General features: G+C 40.4%; 1 protein-coding gene across 1 annotated transcript in view; it reads right to left on the bottom strand.

Annotated features, from left to right (window-relative positions):
- The window catches only part of TTC39C (tetratricopeptide repeat domain 39C), a 106,888-nt gene that overhangs the window by 38,128 nt on the left and 42,234 nt on the right, over positions 1–26,526 (bottom strand). The window contains exons 2-6 of the mRNA XM_027068659.2: positions 22,652–22,700; positions 20,699–20,827; positions 18,120–18,234; positions 7,828–8,182; positions 5,941–6,109 (exon numbers count right to left, since the gene is read on the bottom strand). Of these exons, the coding sequence (XP_026924460.1) occupies positions 5,941–6,109; positions 7,828–8,182; positions 18,120–18,234; positions 20,699–20,827; positions 22,652–22,700 (817 nt within the window). The remainder of the gene's footprint in view (positions 1–5,940; positions 6,110–7,827; positions 8,183–18,119; positions 18,235–20,698; positions 20,828–22,651; positions 22,701–26,526) is intronic.

The following is a 26,526-nucleotide window of genomic DNA, read 5'->3' as shown; positions in this document are numbered from 1 at the left end:
CCCACACCAGCTTGAACCAATCTCTCATTTTGTGTTCTTCTAAGAATAAATGGCAACCCTATTTTTTTGGCACCTGAAGTGATAAAGAGAACCTTGTAGGATGGTGAAGAGAAGACTACAATGAACAGAACTTCAGGGAATTATTTCTCTTCCTGCATTGCCTTTTTCCTGATGCTATAAATAACAACATTACATCATGCCGGCAAGGCATGCTGTTCAAATACAAGAGGCAGGCTTGCTCTTTGACAGATGCAAAGAACACTGCTACCAAACAGCTCCACTAATGTCAACATGCCCGAGAGAAGAGAGCTCAGGCAAAGACCCTCTGTGGTGTTTGCCACTTCCACCTGGCCTCTGCTCTCCGTGATCCCTGCAGGCCTCCCGTCTCTTTTCTCTAGCTGATAAATTCACCACCAAAGGAACCGACCTCCACTTTTCTGTCCCTGTCCCAATCATGAACTGGTGGGCTAAAAAGCAACACAGCCCTCCCACTTATTCCGGGGAGCACCAGTGAAAAATGTCCTTTCATCTTAATAAAAATACAGACAGAAACACTACAATTTTTAAAAGGTACCTCAGACAACTTAAGTCACCTAAAATAATGAGCAGAAAGCAAGTCCCCAGACAGAACACACGCTGGTGTAGATGTGTCCAAGCCTTTCACCCAGAACTTCACAGCTAGTAGAAAATAAGGATAAGAAAACCCTGACTGCCTGAGAAGGAGATGGGACAGGGGATGACATGAACATGGTGAAGCGAAGGTCAACCGTCAAAGCAAGTCCCTACAGACACTGTTCAGGGTAAAGAAACCACATCCTATTATTCTCAGAAGGGAGAGGAGGGGCGGGAGGGGAAGTACGAAACAGGGGAGCAGACTGTAATGAGGGGGCGGCGTTTGCCAGAGCAAACAAGGCAGCTTCAAGTCAGAGAAAGAGGAGATGATCAGGGGACATTCGCACACATAAGAAAGGTAAAGTTCATTGTAACTTTTTCAGTGTGGTCTCCAGGCCTTGCACAAACTTCCTTCCCTTTGTCCTCATGAAGCAGTGCTGTAATGGCTAATTGTCTGAGTGGCAACTACAGTCAAGTGGGGCCCAGGTTGAGCCTGAGGAGCACAGGGGCTCATGCCTGTTGATCTGGGTACCCCCTGCCATAAGCAGAGACTTAATTTCTTTTTTTTTTCTCCATGGCTACAATATTTTTTTTTTTTAATTTAAATCCAAGTTGGTTAACATATAGCATAATAATGATTTCAGGAATAGAATTTAGTGATTCATCACTTACACAGAACACCCAGTGCTCATCCCAACAAGTGCCCTCCTTAATGCCCATCACCTATTTAGCCCATCTCACCCACCCAACACCCTTGCCTCAACCCTCAGTTTGTTCTCTTTATTTAAAAGTCTTTTATGGTTTGCAGGGACTTCATTTCTTTTTTTAAAAATTTAATGTTCTTATTTATTTTTGAGAGAGAGAGGAAGAGAATGAGCCGGGAGGGGCAGAGAGAGAGGGAGACAGATTATGAAGCAGGCTCCAGGCTCTGAACTGTCAGCACAGAGCCTGACACGGGGTCCAAATCCACAAACCGCGATATCATGACCTGAGCTGAAGTCGGACGCTTAACCAACTGAGCCACCCAGGTGCCCCACAGAGACATCATTTCAATCCAGCTGCATTTTACCTCATTTATTCAATTCATTTCTTTAGAGCTGTACTTATCCAACCAGCACATCAGAATTTAAATATCTGATTCTGCACCCTCCTTAGGAGAATAACCTCTTACTCTAATCGTGAAGACATTTTGCATCTTCTTTTTCAGAAATGGTTTCAGAAATAGGCTTACGTGCCACACAAGAGAAGCAGGCAGTCTTTGATAACGAGCTTTTTCTTAACAAAGACAAGACATCCGTCTCATTGATCAATGGACTCATCTATTCAAAAAGTAGGAGTCTCAGCTTAGAAAACAGTTTCAAAATAAGAGTTCTCAAAATGCGTGAATAACAACCTCATTAGAATGTTTATCAACTTTCATTAGTTTAGGTATTACAACTTAGTTTGATCACTAAACAGTCACATGATATAAAGTGTGTAATGAAAGAGTATGCATGTAAAACCAAATACATGTATATATTACATACTAAGTAGATAGTTAAAACTGAAGGGGAGGAAATCTGTATTATTTACGGGGAAAAAAAGAGGACCAGAGAGAAATAAAAATAAGTGATTAAAATGTAGACTTGTCCCTGATAACTTTTTAAACAACCAAAAAAAAAAAAAAAATACTCATTAATCACTTGTATGCTTAATGGACTTATCAGTACCATACCTGGTTTACCTGGGTAAAAACTCATGGAAGTACAAAAATTCAAAACTATATAAATTCACATTTTAAAATTGAGATTCCTATACAACATCTGGGACCATTTCCCTAATAGCTGCTTGCAGTATGGAGAATCGGGGAAATATAGGTAAATATAGGACCTGTCGCCCCTCTAGCTACATGCCACCCACTTTGCCAATCATGGGTTGGCTTTTACCGACACCAAAACATTTTTTTTCTCCTAAAAAGAAAAAAAAGTAAGAAATTTGATAACCCTACTTCCCAGGCTTAAGCCTCAGTAAGAATAAAACCCATCACACGCGAGTTATATATCGTTTATCCCATGCTAAGTACCACAGGAACCCAGTTATGCCTCCCAGCAACATGACAAGTCACACGGGAGAGGTCAACAGGAACTGGACAGGTAATGAGAACACAAGAGGGTGGAAAGGTAGGAGGTGGGGGTATACAGACATACAGTGGGGAGAAGCCAAGGCAGTAAAGAGACAAAATTCTCTCTGCAGAGATTTGTGCTTTAGCAGCAGTACCTTTAGCACAGGGTATGCTCCATCCTGGGGTGCAAATGCACCTCACATAACCACCTCACTTGACCACCTGCTAGGTCAAGTTGGGCCCTAACAACAGGAAATAACAAAACCACCATGGAAAGGGTTATCAAGTGACAGGATGGGGTGGCTTTGTCAAAAAACATCCTCCCAGACGGATTCCAAATTGTCCCAGAGGATGTAAAAAGTTGTTCATGAAATTAAACAGAAAGTGGGCAAGGGCACAGGATTTGAAAAGAATGCGTACAGAAAATAAACTAACCAGCACATACTGAGCTAGTCACCCTGTAGGACAGCAAGCTGACACAAAAGCAGCTGTTCCAATTATGTAGACTGACTCACTGAAGAAACTGAGTGTCATATGCTGCATCTGCAAGGGTAAAGCTCGCACACCATGTTCTCTGAGTGTTTGTTGACAAAAAGATCTCAGGGGTCCTATCTCTAACCTAAATTCTTACTAAAAATTAAAAAAAACAAAAAAAACAAAAAAAACACAAAACCCCAACATGTTCTTTGCAAGCACATTTGTCAGCAGGGCCCCATGTTTCCATAAACCGGTTTGAGGCCTTAGAGGCCTTACAAAAGCCTCTGACAGGAGCTGTAACAGCCCCTCTGGGCAGTCCCACATCTGCAAACAAAGGAGTCCGTGCCCCCAACCCTACCCTAACCAGCTTCCTCACGGTCACTTGGGAAGGTAAATGAAATGCTTGTGTCTGGGCACTGGGAGAATACCATTAATAGTCCAAGTTACCTCAGAATCCCCCAAATCCCCCAAATCCTTCCTTCTGGGCCCTTGGGAAGGGCCGAACAGAAAAACCGGCACATCCCCTTGGCCCTGATGCTACAGCTCACTAATCAGAGGCAGAAATATATCTTTTAGTCTTTTTTCTGAAAACCAAGGATCAGTCCGGTAAGCAAGCTGCCTCACGGTGAAGTAGTCCTAATATCCACCACCCACACCAGATGACAATTCTCCACCCGCCCCGCCCCCGAAAGAGCCTGAATGCCTGCTAAGAACCATAATGTCAACTGTGTACCTCCCCATACTGTGTTCAGAAGGGTCCTCTGACGACGCTATGGCCTCCTCATTGCTAGAATCATCCCAACAGTAGTGAATAACCACTTGCTTTTAGCATCCACTCAGTCCCTAATAGGAATGAATTGTGGCACAAACTAAAACCATGCCAAATTAAGTACGGGGGGAGTTACCAGTTTAGCTAAAAGTTAGGCATTTTTGTTTGAAATAAAAAATTGACTAAAATGGCAAGCTTAAGATACAAACCCTTGTTTTACATTTCTATTTGACACCTTTAAGACCCAATTTAGAGCATTCATTTAACGTGGGGAGTAAAGAGAGAATTCTAATAAATGCCCAATGCTAAGGTGCCTTATGCTGTGTTGCACATAATTATAAATTCAGGCTCTCGTCCCAGGCAGCAAATCTGTTCAACACTGAACCTAGTATCAACATGTTCAGTTATTCAAAATGAGTAATGCCTGCCCTTTAAGAACTGGACATTTAAGGAAGCACTGACCTTGTAACGCAACTCTCATTTCAGAAATGGTCACTGCGGTGAGAAGGCTTCGTCGATTTAAAATTTCCTTATATAGGTTATTTCCTCTTGCACAAACCCAAGGGAGCACAGAAACTTTAATAAACTGAACATCCTTCCCTACACGTAAGACCATAACGCTGAGCTTAAAAGAACGCTAACCAAAAGAGCAGACTGCATAAGAAACTGATCACAACTATGTTGCTAAGACGGCAAGACAAAGGAGAAACATAACTGAACGCTTATGAGCCTGAATGCAAAGAAAAACAGTTGCAAGATAATGAGAAAAAAACAATTCAGACACAGGTTTAAATAATTCAGATCCTGCTGTGCTTTCTGTATGTACTAGGTTCCAATTATAAATTATCAGTACTATCTCTAAAATACAACTTCCATATGTAAAGATGAGGAGTCCTCAGATTTAAGGAGGCACCTCACGAGGGAAAGGAAACAATATACACTCAGTTGCCAACAAAAAATATCAGTAAACAAATCATCCCTGCGCTCACAAAAGCCTTCTTCGTGAGCAAAAATCTTCAAAAGCACTCACAGCGGGTTTGCAGGAGGCTGATGACTAGAATTAACTGTGTTGCTGCCGGGCACCCGGTTAACTGGAAGATGGAGGTTGTTAGAATCTCGCAATATTCTCTACTAGCTGTTGGTGCACCTGGCATAACAGCCACCTTCTTTCATATGATTCTTTTCTTATACTTTTCTTTTTCTTCAAATCTTCATGTCCGCAAGCAAGCAGATTGGGGAGGGGGAAGGGGGGAGAGGTGCAGAGGCACCTGGGTGGCTCAGTTGGTTAAGCATCTGACTCTTGGTTTTGGCTCAGGTTATGATCTCACGGTTAGTGAGTTTAAGCCCCACAGCAGGCTCCGTGCTGACAGCTAGGGATTCTCTCTCTGCCCCACTCCCCACTGATGCGCTCACTCGTGCTCTCTCTCTCTCTCAAAAATAAATAAAAAAAAAAGAGGTGACTTTGTGTCTATGTCATAGGGTTACTCAGGATTAAATGGGTATCCTGTATAAAGTGCCTGGCACAGGGCTTGGCCAAATGAAGCCCATGAAAAAGTAATAAAAGCTACTACCGTTTCAAAGCTGATGGTGTCCTTGACATTTCAGGCAATAATGTGTATAAATCAATTGTTAACCAAGAAGAAAATTTAGAAACAGATTATTAGTAACTCCAGAAAAGGAAAAAAAATAATCGTATATTGTGTTCTTCAACTGAGACATTTGCTAATGTTCCTATGCCTCTGGCTTAGAGTACACCAATCTCGTCACCCCTGCCTCTCCCACCTCCTGAAACAGAAGGTTACTGACTAACATCCTGGGTTCCTGGAAGAGGCTTTTGTAGCAACGATGCAACTGAAAAGCACAAGAACAAAACGTTCCTTCGCCCAATGGCATTTGCCTCCCTTTGATACTAGCACAGAGTGAGAATTACAGATTTGATCCACAGAAGGCTTTATTTAAAAATATGAGGAAGGCACAGTACCTCTAATCGTTGTATACGTCCCTTGAAAAACATGAAGAGGGAAGAATTTGGATAAGCAGCTTCTTTTTTGAGAAGAATTTCCTTCGCTTCATCCAGGCCTGCTTTGTTATCACTGCCATCCAAGGCAAAAAATGGGCGGACCACAGTATGATACCAGAGCAGAGCTAATCTAAAGGAAGAGGGAGAGAGAGATTGAGCAAGGCTTTTCTTACAGCGTCTCTACTTTGTCAAAACTCAGTATGTGCTCTTCTAATACACACTCCTTCCAAAAGTCTTTGAATAAGTAAATCAGAGTATTTTCCCCCATTTTAATCTTACCAATATTTGGAAAACTGAAACTTTGGCGCAGCTTATACATCAGCATATGGCCATCAGGTGAGAGGAGAATAATAGGATAAAAGCATTTAGTTCTGCTGAGGCTTCCAGATGGCTCTCTGAAGGTATGGACTGAGATAAAGCTCTGATTTCTACACTTCACTCATCAGCACACAAATTAGAAAGACGAACTGGTTACCATGAATTTACTGTCCCCTCATAATAAAGGCATTACTTTTTTGCAAAAGAAGAATGTAGTTTTCTCCTGTGTTCACAAAGTTAGAGTGTAAGCCTCAGAATCCAAATTTAAATATGGGAACCACAGACACAAATTTTACTAAAATGTATTAAAATAAGTGAGAGAACCAGAAAAAGGGCTCTTTCTCTGGCCTTTGAGAAGGCTCAATTTGAAGAATAAATAATCATTTAAAATTCCCTTATTTCATACTCCTTTCAAGAAAAATAACACGTTAAATAAACTAGGTAAATAAAACAGATTCGTTAGGATCTTTAGTGAACAGACAAAAATGTTTCACTAACACATCAAATATTTTTATGTAAATGTGTGCTTCTAGCATGTTTATAAAATCAGTTCTCTTCTGGAGATCAGACGAATTTACATTACTAATTCATTTCTTTCCAGAAAATATTAAGATATAGACAAATTATCACAAGTTACAAAACTATTACATCAAATTAATAAAATACCACAGTTTATGTAATTTAATGACTTTGGGGAGGAACAAATATATTTTTGAAATGAAAATTTAATGATATTTTTAATAGCTACCAACTGATTAAGACTGAATATCCAAATTCCTCAATATTGATAGTAGAAACAGAGCTCGGTCTCTGTGATATTAACATTTTTTGAAAAATGTCAAAGGGCATCTAGTGTCTGGTAAAATTACTCAAATTGCAAATGGTGAATATTTACCAGACTGAAAAAAAAAAAAAAAACATTGTTTTTTAACTGATGGAGGAATGGGTGAATCCTCGCTCTGGATAGTTTTATCAGCTTCTCTCCACACTCTCCTGTTTCAGTAACTGTCATTTCAGTTTCGACTAACAGGACTCAGATTAACAGGACTCGATTTAGTTGACTAGCACAAAATGTCCAAGCCTCATGAGAGAGACCACTGGACCAACCAGAATCATCAAAGAAAATGACCCAATATCAGGATTCTCTAGGTAATAATAAAAATTTCAGAATCACAGGAAAGTTATCAAATTCGTATTCCTTAAAAATTCAAAAATCAGGGTCATGAATCTCAGTGACTCTGGTCAAGGTCACAGAAACTGCTTATAAAATCATCTGTGGTTGAAAAATGTGGTTGCTTTACCTGTTTAAAATACAGGATTCATGAGAGTCAAGAACAGTGTCCTCTCTCTAGAAAGTCAGCTTATAAACACCACGAAAGACACAGTTCTCGGCATTGCGTTAAAAGGCATAAGGCGTGGCATTGTGTCAACCAACCAATTTACCTGAAGTTTCCTTTAAAGGCTTTGATTGTCGTTTACTTACTTTCAACACTATATTATCTACCAAAGCATTGCAATACAGCTACTCACGTAGCTAAAGGGGCCTTCATGTCCTTACTTTCGCTTGCATACATCAGTGAAGAAAGCCCTTGCAGGCGGTCTCCAGGAAAACCCAGCAGGTTGATGATTTTGAGCAGGTTGGGGGGCACCATGGATATGCAAAGGTGAAAAAGGCCATATCCAAAGCTAACAGCACCTTTCAGTCTGTTTAGAGACTCCTCAGACACCCCTTCAGCCACAATGTGATTATCATTTGCAGCATCAGAAGTCAAGGGCTCTTCAGTTAGCTTCTTCTGATACAGCTCCTGGAGGGCATTGATGTCCAGATAGCATTTATTGTAAATCTTCCAGGCTTTCCTAAGGATCCACCCACCTTTTATATAGGCTATAGAGAAGGGGAGAAAAGCATTAAAAGAAGTAAATAAGCATTCAAAATAATTTTCCTTTATTAATAAAGGAGATTGAAGAAGGACCTGAAATTCAAGCAAAAATTTAAAAAACAATAAAAATGATCATCTCTCATTGCACCTTGTTCTCTTCACAGGGCTTCAATTCCTTATTTGTCTGATTTCCCTTACTACACTGGATGACCACTTAGCAAGAACCATGTATTTTTTTTGTTCATCGTCCTATCAGGCCCCTCTCTCACACACGAGCTGGGACGTGGTATATTATGCACACTGAATGAAAGAATAAATGCATTAATGCCAGCATGCAAGCATCACTTGAATCTGACTTCTGTTCTGTATGTTCTGTGAAACATGAATCTCCACGTGTTTCTGAACTACCATGCACTTTGCTGATAAACCTCTCTTATAACGCCTACGTTTGTCTACCCTGTGCTTCTTTCCTCCTAAAGAGCAAGTTTTAAGTTGAATTCACTGCTAAAAGTACACCAAGCATGGCAACTCGCCAAAACTAAAACAAGCAAACAAAAAGGATTAATTTATACTTACTGGGTGAACAAACGGCCAGTTCATTAACGTGTAAGTCATCAGTGTTCAATGCAGAAATGCAAAGAATCCCCCATTCATCTCTACCTAATGCCTGCTGTGTGGGCCTTAACCACTCACTCCTCACTAGGAGGGCATTATTTGGTCTAGGACTAAGACGCTCCACCCACTGCCCAGCCTAGATCTAGACCAATCCAGTGAAGGAAGGTGGCAAAAAAGAAGCTACTTCATAGAGGAGGTGAAAAGATGTTATTTTTAAAGGCATTTTCATTATTTCTTGTTGGGCCAATTTTTAACATACTTCTCACAGTCGCTACCCAGTTCCATGCCCAGCTGACCCCTCTCAGACAAGCCCAGAGGTCCTGCCTCACCCTCTCTTTCTGTGAACATTTACAACTTCTGATGAGGAAAGGAAGGAGCAGTCGACTTCTCAGTGCTTATCTGAGTGTATCATCACCATATTTGGGGGGAAAGGTCTTCTGTAAGGAATTTTCTCCAGAAAAGAGTTTAATCACTCAGCACTGTTACCAATATGGCACTGATAATCTGACCCCAATGCACAAATGGAAGACAACATGAACTTCCCCAGGCTTTCAGGCCCTTTAGAATAGCAGAAAAAGAAGTTTGTCAACATTATTTTTAAATTACAAAAAATACAGAACATAAAAGCTGATTTACAAAGTCTAATCCCTGCATTGAAAGTGATCGAAGAACATATGGTACATACAGAAAAGAGTTACGGGAGCAGGCCTACTGCTATCCTTTGAGAGGCCTGTTTACAAGACTGGCCTTTGGCTAGGGTCTATGAAATTGACTTGGGAGAGTTCCCAGCATTCCTAGAACTGGTAAGAGTGGCTCACTGTGCCTACCCTGCTTATACAAAGAGTATGTTTCATGCTGAACACCTGCTTTCCCCTGGGAGTCTGGAATTTGGCTATGTGCAAGGCAGATTGTATCTATACATGGTCAGCCCCCAACAAAAACTCTGGGTGCTGTGTCTCCAACAAGCTTCCCAGCTGATAACAAAACTCACTGCCCAGAGATTTAAGCATGCAACTCCATTGGGAGAAAATTTTGGTCACTTTAGCCCAATTTTTCCTGGATTCCATCCCATCCATCTTTTCCCTTTGCTCTTTTGCTTTGTATCCTTTGCTGTAACAAATCACAGCCATGAGCATGATCACATACTGAGTCCTGGCAAACCACTGCACCTGATGGTCTTAAGGACCCCCAATTCATGTAATCAAGCTGATAATTAATCAACTAGTATTTTACTTAAATGTATCAAGTTTCTGATAAATGATGACCATATCTCCTAAGGGATCACAATTGAAAACACAACCATAGGGCAAGTTCCAAGTTCTGGATTTGTTAATGTCTTGTAGACTAAGTCCACTGAAAAGAATATCGTTAAGATAGGATGAACAAGCAAAACAAAAGGTTTTTTTTTTTTTTAAAAGAGAACGATTTTTATAACTTTATAAAAGTAATACATGTTTGAAACAACTTGCATTTAGTTCAAATGAACAAAAACATTTACTGAGCAAATATTACATTTCAGGCACAGTTCTAGGACAACCAAAGAGAAAGAAGATACAGATGGCACCTTTAAGAGGAGGCACACTGACTTTTCTGTGAATGGAAGTACTGCAGGAAAACAAAAGGTCTGAGAAAACCCTTAAACTTCTAGGGTAACACACCCACAAACAATATGACACTCAGTTATGATCCAAAATGCCAAAGGTTGAACAGAAAAATGGGAAAAGAAGGAAACATATATTCTTAAGAACACAAAAGCCAATTGGGATAGAATAAATATTGGCTACAGATTTAAAAAATGAAAAAAGAGGGGCACCTGAGGGACTCAGTCAGTTGATACGGCTTTGGCTCTCAGTTCATGATCTCACGGTTTGTGAGACTGAGCCCTGTATCAGGCTCGCTGATGTCAGCCCAGAGCCCGCTTGGGATCCTCTAGTTCCCTCTCTCTGCCCCTTCTCTACTTGTGCTCTCTCAAAATATAAACATTTTAAAAAATGAAAAAAAGAAAACTTGCAAAACCCTAAAAATACTAACTAGCTATTAAGTTCCCATTACATGCCTAAGACTGTGCTTGGCAACGGAAGGATACAAAAGAACCATAAGCCATAATCTCAGCTCTCCAACTGTCCATTATAAAACTGAAAAATAAATGAAAAAAAAAAAAGTGTGTAACATTAAGACTATCTCTCTACATATATGTTTGTATATACACTCCACTTGTATATACACTCAACAAATAATGTTGAGTTGATGGGTGAATTATTCTTTTTTATTTCCTTTTTGTCACTAAAGTTTTCTATGCAGCAAATATATAAACGAGTTAGTGCGGAATAAGTATTGCGGGATTCCAGTAGAAAACTTTACTGCTTCCTACCTCTGGGCCTAACTGGAAATTTTATGGACCAAGTTTCATTCCATTTTATCCTGTATTTCCAGGCTGCTGGAGCTTCATTCAGGAAGTACAGCTTCCATTCAGGAAGTACAGCTTCCATCCAGGGAACGCCAGCATTCCAGGAAACAGCTACAGGAGTGTGAATATGACAGAGCAGGTGGACAGGCTGTTCAGAGGCAGAGTGAAACGGGGGACACACGGAGGGTGTGCTCAGCTTGGCGGGGCAGGGTCCCCTGACGTCCAGCTGAGGAATGGTCACCTGCACCAGGAGAAGCAGGCAATTTCTAAGATTGGGGTTGAGGGGACTACCAGTGTTAGGAAACACATTGTAGCAATCCAGATCTCAGGTGAAGAATCATAGCAAAGGAGGGGTAGCAATGGAAACAAATGGCAAAACCCATCAATGCCAACTGCACAGACTCAGTTAAAAACTGACAAGGGTAAAAACCCTATTTTTATAAAATAATAATGTAATTCCACAGGTCTTTAATCTCTTACCTAAGGGAGGAGTTTAGGTGCCAATGTTTAAAAGCACATGTTAAAATCTGTAGTAACAAGCTTTAAAGCTTCTAATTTGAGCCAAGTAAATAGAACCCAAAGTTTTTACTAAGTCAAAGGCTATAATTTGTGCAAAACAAAGTTCATATGCACACAGAAAGATACGGTTTTTGCTACTTTCTAAGCTCAATGTGGTAGGGAAACAGGTTCCCCAGGACTCTCAGCCTACTTCCCTGTCCCAAGTGCTGTGACCAAAACGTCTGAGCACAGCCTGATGCCGTCAACCACAGGACAAAGGCTGAGTGAGGATCAGGCAGAGCCGGCCCTGTGTTCCATGCAGCTCCTGCAGGAAGCACCCTCAGTTGCCTTGATGGTGTAGCAAGGCAGCTCATGAGCACACGTTTTCCCAGCAGGCAGAGAAACAGTATTCACGAGCCCCACACCCTACACAGCCTTCCATATGGCTCCTTGAAAGGTCAAATATAAATCATTCAGCCATCGCTATCTATGCTTTTGACAGAAGGCAAAGAGAGCAAGAAAACCACAGACCGTTTGCCCTCCCCCTTGAAGGCCAGCCTCAATCAGCTGGGAGATGCAGGGGAGAGAGGAAACTCTGTTCCCGTTAATGGAAAGCCTTAACTCTATCCAGGTGTGTGTGGGGGGGGGGGGGGGTGCGAGAAATGGGAGTCCTTCCCAGGAAAGGGCTAGAGTCTTCTGGAGAGTGAAAATACAAAGTTATACTAATTGATGTTGGGACAAGTTTTACAGATTTTTCAGCAGGAGACTGTATCCGATGGGATCTCCTACCATAGCATTCTGTTTGTTCACTTGCCCCAGATGAGGCTGGTCAACCCTATAATGAAAGGTCACTTCAGGCTGACCCTTTTTTGTGACCCACATAACACACTTTGGAAGAACAATGGTTTTGTTTTCACTTCTAAAGGACACACTTTTCCAATCTCAACTCTTCTTGGGACTCCATATCCTGCACCTCTTTCCTGAATGGCATCACCCCTCCTCCATCCCTTCCTTTAATTCACATTATTATACACCCACCATTTGCTAGGCAACAGTGCCACGTCAGGTGCCAGGGACAGAGAGAAGAAAACAAACTTCCACTGATCTTCCAAGGAAGAGTTTCTGAGCTGTTCACACCCTGTTCACCCAATTCGTGACTAACTTACATGTCTAGAAAGTAAAGTATCATCCTGAATGAATTATAACCTCCTCTTTCTCCCCTACTAAGCCATCCAGCTCCCTCAGGACAAGAGCTACTTCCTACTCATCTCTAGAGCCCTAGCACTTACCACCCCACAGTGTGGAATGCATAGTAGGTACTCATAGTTGGTAAGGGGGAGGGGGAAGAGCAGGTAGACATAGTTGTTGCCCTCAAGGAGATTACAGTCAAATACGTGGGCAGGCATGTAAATAAAAATTTGTACTGCCATATGATGAACACTCTGACTATGCACGGGATACATGTGGAACAACAAAGGGCAGATGATGGAGTCCGTGAGGAAGGAGAACATGAAGGAGGTTGACCTGGAACGTACCTGGATAGGCAAGAGAAAAAGAAAGGGGCTGCGAGCATCTGAACTGAGGGTGGTATACAGGAAGGCAAGAGGCAGCAAAAGGCATTGAGGGAAGCGCACGAAGCCCTGCTTAGTGGCACGCGGTGCTGGGAAGGCAAGGAGGCTGGGAAGGCAAGGAGGCTGGGAAGGCAAGGAGGCTGGGAAGGCAAGGAGGCTGGGAAGGCAAGGAGGCTGGGAAGGCAAGGAGGCTGGGAAGGCAAGGAGGCTGGGAAGGCAAGGAGGCTGGGAAGGACGTAGGTTTATAAGTGCCTCCTTAAGAAGCAATTTGGATTTTACTTCATAGGTGATACAGAATGGCTGAGTGTTCAAAGCACAGGTGTAACAAATTTTAGACGGATGGCTACAATGGCAGCACAGAGAACGTGGCCTGGAGAAGCATGTCAGTTAACAGCAGACTGTCATATGACTCCAGGAGCTAGCACCTCAGGGTGTAAGAGTGAGGGAGCATGGGCATAGTGGAGAAGGCCATGAGAAACCCAAATTTCTGTGCCTCTCGAGGCACAAGTCACCAAACTAAGGTGATGGCAAAATGGTGAGAAGACTAGGAATTCAGGTATGAAACAAGCAACAACTGGCTCAGGCCCTGGCCCTGTTGTCACTAAAAAGCTGTGTCAACTGTTCAACCTTCTCCAAATCATCAGCCTCCACCACCTCACCTGTGAAGTAAAGGCAGAACCCTCATTTGAGGAAAATTTATTGGGCATATGATATGCCAAGAACACAACAATGAGTATGACATAGGACCTACCCTCAAGTCCAAAAGGAAGTAAACGAAACAAGATGGCAAATACCATATTTTAAATATAGCTTCTTTTTGTTATGAAAGTAGTTAACATATGCATATGGGGTGAGGGGAAGCTAGCAAGCAAGCAGCCCTGGATAAGAGTTAATGAAAAAGATATTTAAAAAATAGTATATAAAATGAAGAGAGATGATGGGGCAGTTCATTATAAAGAAGTTCAAATGAGAGAAGGCACAAGAGCTCTTTTTTAAAATTTTTTTTTAAAGTTTTTTTTTTTAATTTATTTTGAGAGAGACAGAGATGGTGCGAGGAGGGGAGGGGCAGAGAGAGAAGAAAGAACCCACAAGGTCTTGACCTGAGGGGAAAACAAGAGTCAGACGCTTAACTAAGCCACCCAGGCACTCCAAGAGTTCTTTTAAAAGTATGAAGCATTTAAAAATTCACAAACTCAAAAAAAATTTAAAAAAGAAAAAGAATAGGGGCACCTGGGTGGCTCAGTCGGTTAAGAGTCTGACTTCGGCTCAGGTCACGATCTCGCGGTCGTTGAGTTCGAGCCCCGCGTCGGGCTCTGGGCTGATGGCCCAGAGCCTGGGGCCTGCTTCCGATTCTGTGTCTCCCTCTCTCTCTGCCCCTCCCCCGTTCATGCTCTGTCTCTCTCTGTCTCAAAAATAAATAAACTTTAAAAAAAAAAAATTAAAAAAAAATTCACAAACTCAAAACATTCACAGACTCATCCCTACCTGGAGCTCAGGTGAGTGAGTGCACCCCCCCCCCACCCAGTTCTGCGCCACCCACTCGGGGTGGGGGAGGAGCACTTATCATCTCCAAAAAGACGGCTTTTCCCCAAGAAAATCCATCAAAAATGTTTTCTAAGGGGCACCTGGGTGGCTCAGTCGGTTAAGCGTCCAACTTCAGCTCAGGTCATGATTTCACAGTCCGTGGGTTCAAGCCCCGCATCGGGCTCTGTGCTGACAGCTCAGAGCCTGGAGTCTGCTTCAGATTCTGTGTCTCCCTCGCTCTGACCCTCCCCTGTTCATGCTCTGTCTCTGTCTCAAAAATAAATAAACATTAAAAAAAAAAAATTAAAAATGTTTTCTAAGAAACGTATTCCAACAAAGTAGGTTTTTCGTAGTTTAATAACCCAGTGTGTTTCAGGAAAGGCTAAGGAAGAGCATTTTTGGTTGTTTGCTTGACAAATACTAAGATATTCATAAAGCAAAAGACCACTATACACATTTATGTCTATCAATTTTATTTCAATATCAGCATCTGTTCAATAAATTATATGGAAAAACCAAGAGCACTGTTAAAAATCTATGATAAATAGGATTAAATATTCATTGATTAAAACCAACTTATCAGGAGAATGGGTAAAGGCTAAGAAGGTAATTTGTGAAAGAAATAGTTTATTAATAAAATATAGGGGCGCCTGGGTGGTTCAGTCAGTTGCGCGTCTGACTCCAGCTCAAGTCGTGAGCTCACGGTTCATGGGTTCAAGCCCCACATCAGGCTCTGTGCTGACCGCTTGCTCAGAGCCTGGAGGCTGCTTCAGATGCTGTGTCTCCTTCTATCTCTGCCTCTCCCCCACTCACACTCTATCTCACTCTCTCAAAAATAAATGTAAAAAGAAATTTTTTTAATAAAAAAATAAAATATAAGAATAGGTTTGACCTAATAAAAAAGGCAAAGCAGAGAACACCTGAATGTCCAAAAGGAATGGGTTAAATAAATCATGGCGCATTCATATGAAAGACTGTTATTATTTAATATAATATTTTGAACTGAGTTACAGGGAAAATACGTAAAATACAATCTAATAAGGAAAAGTAGGATATAAAGCACTATAGATTTCATTTTGTAAAAGAGATATAAAACATAGAACATTAGCAGTAAAGTGTGATTTCTCCCAGTGGTAAGGTATGTAGTGACTTGCTTTCTTCTTTCCCCTTCTGCACTCTCTGAATTTTCTATAACATGTTTAGTAATTATTTTGTTTATTCATTCTTGGGAGAGAGAAAGAGACAGCATGCACGCATGAATGGGGAGGGGCAGAGAGAGGGAGAGGGAGAATCCCAAACAGGCTCTGAACTGCCAGCACAGAGCCTGACATGGGGCTCAAACCCACAAACTGTGAGATCAAGACCTGAGCTGAGATCAAGAGTTGGGACACTTAACCGACTGAGCCACCCAGGCACCCCTAGTAATTTTTAACCAGAATGATAATTGTAGAAGCAAACAGCACTACTTGGTGATTCTAAGTTTCAAGAGGGCAGGAAGCATAGCTTGTGCTACTCACGTAACAGTGCTCAGCACATCATACATGCTCAGTAATTACTTACTGACTAGACCAATGAATGAGCAAATAAGGATAGATACACTTACTTTTAAAATTATATATATATTTATATTTATTATTTATATATATTACATATATATTACTTATATATATTATATATATATTTATATATACTTTCAGACAAAGAGTTGTAAGAACATAAAGAATTCCCAGATGCCCCCTACCCTGACTCCTCAAACACTGTACTACATTTGATTTCTCTTTCTCTCTCAAAAGATATTTTCTCAATGGCTAATGGCTAAAATAAGCTCCCTTAAGAAGTCCTTGAGTGTCAGAAAAAAAGAGTACAAGATCACAGAAAATGCCAGAGCTCCTATCTTGACCCAAGAAGTTGGACCATTCTGCTGCTCTTAATATATACATTAATGTAGAGCTTCAGAGAGGGGAGTGTATATTGATGTCTCAGAGGTATTTCACATGAGCTTTGAGCCCTCAAACATACAAGTATTACGCAAGTCCTGAGAGGAAGATTAGAGAGAAAAACAGAGGATAGTTGAGCCAAAGCAAAAGGCCAAAGTACAAGCATAGAACATATTTTAAAAGAAGGATAAATTCTAGTAAGTCCAAATTTTGGAGATTGAAATAAAAGTTAAATTCCACTTCTGACTTGAGCCAAATGGAAACAAAGCATCCTCAAGGATGAGATGGAGGGAGGGAGGGAGGGAGGGAGGGAGGGAGGGAGGGAGGGAGGGAGGGAGAGGGAGAGAGAAGGAAGAGAAGGGAGAGAAAGAAGGGAGAGAAAGAAGGGAGAGAAAGAAGGGAGAGAAAGAAGGGAGAGAAAGAAGGGAGAGAAAGAAGGGAGAGAAAGAGGGGAGAGAAAGAAGGGAGAGAAAGAAGGGAGAGAAAGAAGGGAGAGAAAGAAGGGAGAGAAAGAAGGGAGAGAAAGAAGGGAGAGAAAGAAGGGAGAGAAAGAAGGGAGAGAAAGAAGGGAGAGAAAGAAGGGAGAGAAAGAAGGGAGAGAAAGAAGGGAGAGAAAGAAGGGAGAGAAAGAAGGGAGAGAAAGAAGGGAGAGAAAGAAGGGAGAGAAAGAAGGGAGAGAAAGAAGGGAGAGAAAGAAGGGAGAGAAGGGAGAGAAAGACTGATTCTGGCAGTCTAGAAAGAACAGTGTATGTTATAACTTATCAGCAACAGACCCTTCTTCATTTAAGGTTTGGAAGGAAATACTTTTCTGATTGTGAGTTTTAGTTAATTTCCTTTTTGAATTTTCATTTTTTTCCAAGTAAATCCTATCTACCAAAGAAGCAAATTTCTCCTGGAAGTATTACACCAATAACCACATAAACAAAAGAATTGGTATCTGTATTAGACACAGTCTTACAGAAGCTGTTAAAGACTCATTTTGAGTCTATAGCACTCAAGATATCAAAGCTACAGAATGTTGGAAAACTGTTTTGGACAAATGTAATTTAAACCAGGTATATTTCACTTTAAAGGTTATTACAATTTGATTCTCACAAAGTATGATCTATCAATCAAACTGGCACTGGTAATTTCTCTATGACAGAATGATCTTGAGACAAGAGGATGAAACATTGACTTCAAGTCTAAAACTACACCTCTAAACACACATTAAGTACTTGTGGTTTCAATTTCCTAAGTAAAAATCAGTATCAAGCCCCAAAGAAGCGCCACGGATTTTCAAGGCCTGAAATATGAGGCACTGTAAAAAATAATAATAAATAAAGGGCGAGGCATTACTGATTGTGTCCATTGAATTTTGAAAGCCATTAAAAATAATGCTTCAGCATACCTGACAATTCTTGTTTTACAAATGAGAGCACAGCCAGGTAAACCTGACAGTCAGCTATGATTATCTGCCTCTGAAGCCGATCAACCATGGAGGGGGCGGATTTTCGGACATCGACCTGTTTGGTGGAAAGAAAGGACACACTGATAAATCGCACACACACAAAAAGACTCCAAACAGCTTTACTTGACTGTGCAAAATAATTTCACACAGGAACGATGAAACACGGAGCTGAAAGCCAAGACCAGATTTATACTATATTCCCATGAAATCTAGCTCTGTTAACAATACGATGATAAAGAACATTATAACTCATAACTCAAAGGGGCACCTGGGTGGCTCAGTCAGTTAAACATCCCACTTCAGCTCAGGTCATGATCTCAGTCTGTGAGTTCGAGCCCCGCGTCAGGCTCTGTGCTGACAGCTTGGAGCCTGGAGCCTGCTTTGGATTCTGTGTCTCCGTCTCTATCTGTCCCTCCCGTGCTTACACTCTGCCTTTCTGTCTCTCAAAAATAAATAAACATTAAAAATTAAGAAAAAAACCATTTAAAAGAACATTATAACTCAAAGACAAACATCCTAAGGGATTAACAATGAAGCTCCTGGGAAACCATGAAGAAAACACAGAAGTTGAGTTTGACCTTTTTTTTTTTAAACAACTGAAGTTCTTACATATCCAAAATAAAAACCACCAAAGGTAGAAAACGTTCCCCAAAATAGCTAACCCCAAAAGCCACTATACAGCCATCTACCTTCATTATGTAGGAGTAACATTAGGATTCATTCCTTATGGATTACATTTTAGTTAAGGAGAAAATGGCTTTGAATGAACCACAAACTGAACTCAAAATGCAAGCCATACCTCTAAGGTGACTACCCCAATAAAAGAAGCAAAAAGTAAAACCAAAAACCCCACTTGTTATAAAATGTTGGTCCTTATTGTGAAGAATGTTTTTAAGTGAAGAAAAATCACCCTGAAATAGAATAATGCATTCTTAATACAAAATGAACTTGAACGAGATAAGCTAAATTGGCTTTCGTAGGCTGTATCAGTGATAAAAGAAATGATGGGATCTTCGCAAATACGACAATAGCATAACTAGTAGACAAAACAGAATGAACTGTTTCCCTTTTTTCTAGATTAGCATAATCTATTATGGTCACTATAGTTGCAAATGTAGTCCCAGAACTCATTACTTTGCCTAGGCAAATGTCAGTCTATTGACGCTTCTGTTTCTTTGTAATAACTTCGACTGTGTAGGGTTGTTAGAAGGGCTAATGAGGCACTACACGTGAAAATGCTTTTTAAATTGCAAAAATCCTTTACAAATGTTAATTACTAACATAGGTGTTAGGCATGGCATTAGATACAGAGGACAGACATGTAAATAAGCTTATAGTCTAATGAGGGAACACTGCCTTCGTTACCATGTAATGTAGCAAGTGCTCTGAAGGATAAAGTACAGGGTACCATGGGCACAAGTAGGAAACCTACTCAACAGGGCTTCAGGGCTCAGGCAAGAGTCCTTGGAGAACACGATCTAGGAAGAACTCAAGACAGAATAGGAACCAGGTCAAAAGGGAGGAGGATGTTTTAGGCAGAAGAAAAGTGCTCCATCAGCCACTGTAAGGAGTTTGGACCTTATGAATGGCAATGGGGGGGGGGGGGAGGCAGGGGGCAGGGACACTGAAGATGAAGCCAGCAACATATTATTTGCATTTCAGAGACTATATTCTGGAGAACCAATTCAAGAACAGTGAGAGTTACCGTAGGCAAATGGGGATGGTGACTGACCTAAAGAAATGGCAGGAGTGGGGAGAGAAGTGGATGAACTCAGGAGGTATTTTAGAAAGAGGCAACAGGACTCAGTCATTTATTACATGCAGGATTTGGAGAAAGAGCAATCAAGGAAACCTCTGGCCCTTCCGCAGCATCAGGAGACTATATTCTTGGCCCATCAGTGGCTTCCTCATAGTGGACACCATCATCAAGGGCAGAGGTAAAGCAACCTGGATACGAAGAAGCCAAAGAACAGACAGGTGGCTTTTGGGGACCATAACCAAAAGACTGGTTTGTCAACTCAACATGTAACACATAGCAGACCCCTGGGCACTCCAAAAATATCAGGGTAGGAGGATGCCTCTCCAAAGACTAGACTTTGGCACTGAAAGGTGAAAACAAAATCAGGAGAAGTGAATTGCAGTGCTATTGTGACTTTATTTGTAACCAAAGGCTGGTAAGGCCTGAGAAAATTAGGTAAATAGTTGAATTCCTCAATTATGCCCAAATGCAACATATTTGAATTACAGATATGAAAGCCTCATTACATAAGCTCTTACCACAAAGCCCATTATGGAAGAAGAGAATCCTAAAATAGCAAAAGAATTAATGTACTTAATGGTTCTAATGACTGATGGGGTTATGCGGGATTCTCTTGTTTTAAAAAATACATTTTGCATAATCAAAAGCCGTAAGAAACATGTAGTGCATTCAGTGAAATCCTAAATATCAAAAACCAAGTAAATGAGCACTGTCCTAAGTAAGCAGCACCCAGTTCATAACCTAAAGACATAGTACTTACATTCTTCTTAATTTTATTCTTGATGGTTTCAATTACTCCAGCCTCTTCACTTTCACACAGCTTTTCTGTAGTTTTTAAGTCATCACAGGCCAACTGCATTTTTTCTTCTTCAAATGTCATCATGGCATTCTTCCAAGAAAAAAATAAGGAAGAAGTGAATGAACCAGGAAATGTCTGAAAATTTAGGCAATTTATTACAACAAAATCCCAAACGAGGAAAAAAAACCAAATTATTTGTTGCAAGTAAAGGAATCAGAATGTTACAGCATACCCTAATCATTTCCAAGAACTATAATCTCAATATGAAATAAGAATATACCTCTACTACACCTACATGAAAAAGTATATGGTAATAAATATTCTTGCAATTACTGTTCTACAACCTTTTATGTTGTTATTGAACACAGTAACAAAAGCCCTATATAATTTCTGATTAGTCCACTTCACTCAGTTTTTATACCAATGTCTCACTGAAAAGTCCATTCTACCCACACATGGACCCCTGGGCTCCATCACATACTGCATAAAAGCCTACTGAAACATCAGGTAGCAGGTGCTCCTTGAAAAACATCAGTCTTTTCACGGATGGCAATTCCAAGGGGTTCCCTTATTTGGAAATCATTTTACATTGTCCACAGTGAAAAATTCCACTGACAGCCTGTTTCCAGGCACCTGATCTGGTAGATTTTTCCAGACCACATTTGACTGGGTAGGGGCAATCCCCTTCTCTGCTGAAAACCTGCAACTTTCACCAGTGAGAGTAAGGTTTCTGAGGATATGGATGGGCTCTAGGGGCAGACATGACACCTGATTCTTGGAAGGACCTAATGAACTCACAGTTGGCTCTCCATTCTCTATCCATTCATCAAGCCCTCCCCTTGGAATGGAGCCCTATCCATTCCAGGCCTCCTTGGTAGAACTCTAATATACTCTCCCCTTGTAGCCAAACCAGACATCAGCCATCTTTGGTCAAGTCCCCCGACCACACTTTCTTTCCAAGCAGACCCAGCTCTGCCATAGCCTCCCTTCCCACCTTCCTGCCCCACCCTTTGGCTGGGTCTCCCTCACTGCCTCTGCAGTTAAGTGGGTATTCATGTAGTGCTTCCCACAGAGTACCATTTTCCTTAAAATTGGAGGCTATGTTTTCCTAAAAACAGTAAGCCTTAAAAACCTTTGTCATATTCCCCAGCAGTAAGAGGAAATAAATAGCTTGAATGAAAACCTATGTCACCAGAAGCTGGTCTGGCATCTGCAGTTGGGCACTGACAGCCTGTGTAGGACACATAAATTTGCAGATATCTTTCTAGATTTGAAATCTAAATGCTTTCTCTATTTTACTTTACTTGATCTCTACACATGATATTGATTACACACACACACACACACACACACTTGCTATTATACCATTCTAAGATAGCTATTTTTAATTTTGTGTTGCAAAGTGGTTTGTGGGATGTTATACGTATTTCTGGAAAAAAGCATCCAATTTTCTACATGGCTGAATTTTCTTTAAAAACCCAACTGCAACCTATTCAATTCCTAAATACTAATATTTAAAAATGTAATAATAACTAACAAATTTCAGCTATGCTAATTTAACTTGCCTTCCAGTCCACATTTAGTCAATGATTTTCAAGCACACCTTTAGTATCCAAAGCCTGATTTTTTTTTAAATCTCTACTGCAATTTGTTTTTTTTGGAAAGGTCTTTCCAATTATATATAAAAAGAATTTTTTTTTGATTGAGAAAAACAGAATACTCTGGAAGGTATAAGCATTTTATTTTTTAAAATTAAGGAAGAGTATATCTTACAGGTTTTGGTTAATAGGCAAAACTTGATTCCACTTTTAAATGCTAAAAGATCTCTATCTACACAGCTAGTCACTCTCACTCTAAGACATACTTTATATACTTGTTTCCTTCACACCAACAACTCTCCCCCTACCAACTTACCAAAAAACTGACGAAGCTGGCTCCAAAACTCATCAATGGGCTATGATTTCTGTTAAGGAAACAAAATTATGTTTAATGTATACTTTCATAAACATTTAATATATTAGGATCACTATATATTTCTAATAATTGGAGACACTGTAAGGTCTCAAAGCTGATTAAATTACCCTAAGAAAAAAGTTCGAGGCAAGAAAGTTCAGTCTACCTGACAGAATAGAATCTGCCCTTGATTTTTCAAAGCAAGACACATAAGTCAAATTATAAGAGGCTGCTTTAGTAACAAACATGACATCTACAAACACATGGCCAAAGGAAGATGATCAATATTCATCTTAAAAATGCAAAACATGTTGAAAACTTTACACACATAAAGTAACCATAATTTTTAAAGTAGATCAAAGGGTTTTACCACTGAGCCAACCTTGAAAACTCCCTCATTCCAGCTAAAAAAAAAAACAAAAAACAAAAAAAAACTTGAAGAATGCCTCCCGAGAGTCAGACACTCCCCCACTGTAATATAGTCATTATCCAATTACGTACATAAACCAAACAGAAACCAAATCAAACGAATACCAATTCAAAAAATATAGGAATATAAACTTTCAAAATTCGTAACTGTTACAAAATCTAAATTTCCTTAAGTTGCACTAAAAGAGAAAACAAGTAGTAACTGCCTTCTTAAAAATAATTTTATTGGGGCGCCTGGGTGGCTCGGTCGGTTGAGCCGCCGACTTCGGCTCAGGTCATGATCTCGCAGTCCGTGAGTTCGAGCCCCGCGTGGGGCTCTGTGCTGACAGCTCAGAGCCTGGAGCCTGTTTCGGATTCTGTGTCTCCCTCTCTCTCTGCCCCTCCCCTGTAAATGCTCTGTCTCTGTCTCAAAAATAAATAAACGTTAAAAAAAAATTAAAAAAAAATAATTTTATTGATTTTTTAAATTATGTAGATAGCATATGGTCATTCTAAAAAAAGGAAAGAACAATACATTTAGTCAATCCCCTATAGGAAGTTTACTTTGTGTGCAAAGTGTGTCTGGGGAGGGGTGGACATGCACATTTGTGTGTGTGTATGTATATATGTATGTATGTATACACACACACAGATATATCCAATGAATATATCCGATGGACATCTTTGTACCTGTATCTTTTCAGGCAAGTCCAATATATTCTTGGGATAAACTGCTAGAGATAGCATTACTGAGTCAAACAGTATGCACATCCATTTTCCTCTAGGGTCAGGGGAAGAGAGAGAAAGTAAGTAAGGGTGGAGGGTGGGGAAGTCCTGAAGGGAGGGGAAAGAGGTGGGGCGATAATGAACCGGATTTATTTGGAATATCAACCTTCTGCTACATTTTTTCCTATCTACTTAGTACTTACTCAAATTCTACAATAAATAACTTGTTTACCCCCATCTAATAGGATACTAAGCCAACAAGAAGAGAAGTAGGAAGATCAGTGCACTAGTGAAGAACCCCCACTAGCATTCATACCCATAAACCAAGCTCTAGCGGCACGTGTACAGCACACGATGAAGTCTGCTGTCCCTCCGTTCCTGCGCGATGTGGCAGCACAGATGGAGATTTTCCCATCCACAGCTCTGCACGGACATACCAGTATAGGCTCCTACCCAAATGTGGTTTGCATATGAGTATCCCCTCTAGAATGTTATTTTCTGCCCATACCCCTTATCATCCTGTCTTACACACAACAAGCATTCAACAAATATGAACCAGTGAAGGAATGAAAGATGTAGAACCCTGCTTTTCAGGAACAAACTCATTTCAATCAAGTGCGGATTAGCGTGGCTTTCCCCTTTCCTTGCTTACATGTTAACCACTTTGCCATGTGAAAAACGAAAGAAGCTGAAGCTAGGGATATGCTTCTTGTTCTTGACCAAAATCAGGTTTCTGAGAGCCAAGGCTATTAATTATTCATGGTACTCTAGACTGGCCCTCAGTACTTCCCATACTGGCTTAGGTGAAAAACCAGCCCAATGGAAATGCTCTTCTCTCTTTGAAGTACAGTCTCTGCCAACCCCACAGCATCTGGCATGTTAGACGGTGTACCCAGTACAATGAATCGATCGATAAACGTGCAACCTCTCATATGCTACACAAGACCTGTTGTTTTAAGAATTTAACAAGGTTTGGGGTGCCTGGGTGACTCAGTCGCTTAAGCGTCAACTTTGGCTCAGGTCATGATTTCATGGTTTGTGAGTTCGAGCCCCACATTAGGCTCTCTGCTGTCAGAGGGGAGCTTGCTTCAGATGGTCTGTTTCTCTCCTTCTCTGTCTCTCTGCCCCTGCCCCACTCTCGCTCAAAAATAAACATTAAAAGAAAACTTAAAAAAAATGAATTTAACAAGGGTCACTTGACTTTTTAACCCTATGTTAATTTACCTTATCTTGATCAATTTTGGCCAACAGATGTGTTTCTACATAAAACTTACTCATTTGGGGGATTTGGAAATGTTCCCAAAGGGTAGAAGTATCATTACTTTAAAACTGAATCTAAGGAAGAAGAAAGAGGCTCATAGCTCACCTCAATATGCTCATATTGGGAACCAATAAACAATGATCCAAACACAAGGGGAGTAAGGATATCATGTAAAGACCAAGTATAAAGGTAAGCATTAGAACCAAAATACAAACCTTCTTAAATACTAGAAAGTAGATAAAACAACAGAGGTGGGGACAAGTGAAGCCAACCACATGGTGAAAACCTCCCTTATTTAAAGAAGGGATTATGTAAGGATATATATATACATTTGCTAATATTGAAAAAAAACAGATGGAATAACTTACAATTAAAAAAAATAGATACATACAAGGTAAGAGAAGGAAATAGGGAAGAAGAAACAAGGATAGAAACAAAGCTTCTTTGTAGACGCTTTGTTTTGTAGATTAGACTTTGGGATCATGTAAATATCGCTAAACAGCAAAATTAATGTACTTAAAGGCGAATCCAGTTGGTAAAATAACCACACAGAACTATTCCAAGGGACTTTAGAACAAAATAACCTGACAGTGCATTTTCATTATGAAATATTCTTAAAAATAGACCCCAAAAGATGGCAAAAATATTTTTTTCAGTAATCACATTCTCTCCAGTCAAGTTGGTATTGCCATTCTAAGGCTGCTGGGGATGTAGTTTGTGACAAAGCGATGGGTAGGTATGTTGCTGTTTGTTGGGACTCAGGACTTTGTGCATAGAAAAAAGAATGTAGTTAATTAAAAATCCTATAGCTTAGGATATAAAGTCTTGGTTTTATCTTTTAAAAAATAAATATTTCTGTCTACTGAAAAAGCCTAGAAGTAGCACCACCAGCAGCCCTGAGCGGGTCTAGCACCCTCTCTAAATACATTAAGTAAAACAGATTGTGGGTCTTTGAAGAAATGGTTGATTCTGGGTCAGGGGTAAAAAATGTTCAAGAACAGCCTGGAGTTATCTTATTAGAGCAGAAAGCTAGGAAGTTTAAAAGCTATATTAGGGTTTTGAAGAGGTTCCCACTATGCAAACATGGAACAATAATCCCTAATGAGAGTAAAAACAGCAATAGTTTGAAACATCATATAAAGTTAAACCATAAATCCAAAATGATATTTTAATTAACAACAAGACTACCACCACCACCAACACTGCTCTCGTTGCCTATGGAGGATCTTAAGGAACCAACGCATTATTTTGAACTCATTAAAAAGAGAGTAAGCATTTATCCCATCTTTTCTCTATGGACTCAGAGTAACGAATTAGTTGGGTAGGAGGGCAGTTCCTCCACAAAAATTTCCTGGGATAATAAATGAAAAGCAAATGATAGAATCAGTATCTCACTGTGGATCTCCTCATGAAATAATGGGTATGAGAGACAGGGGAACAT

The sequence above is a fragment of the Acinonyx jubatus genome, chromosome D3, assembly GCF_027475565.1.
Source record: "Acinonyx jubatus isolate Ajub_Pintada_27869175 chromosome D3, VMU_Ajub_asm_v1.0, whole genome shotgun sequence".
Taxonomy (NCBI): domain Eukaryota; kingdom Metazoa; phylum Chordata; class Mammalia; order Carnivora; family Felidae; genus Acinonyx; species Acinonyx jubatus.
This window is presented reverse-complemented; position numbering and strand designations above follow the sequence as displayed.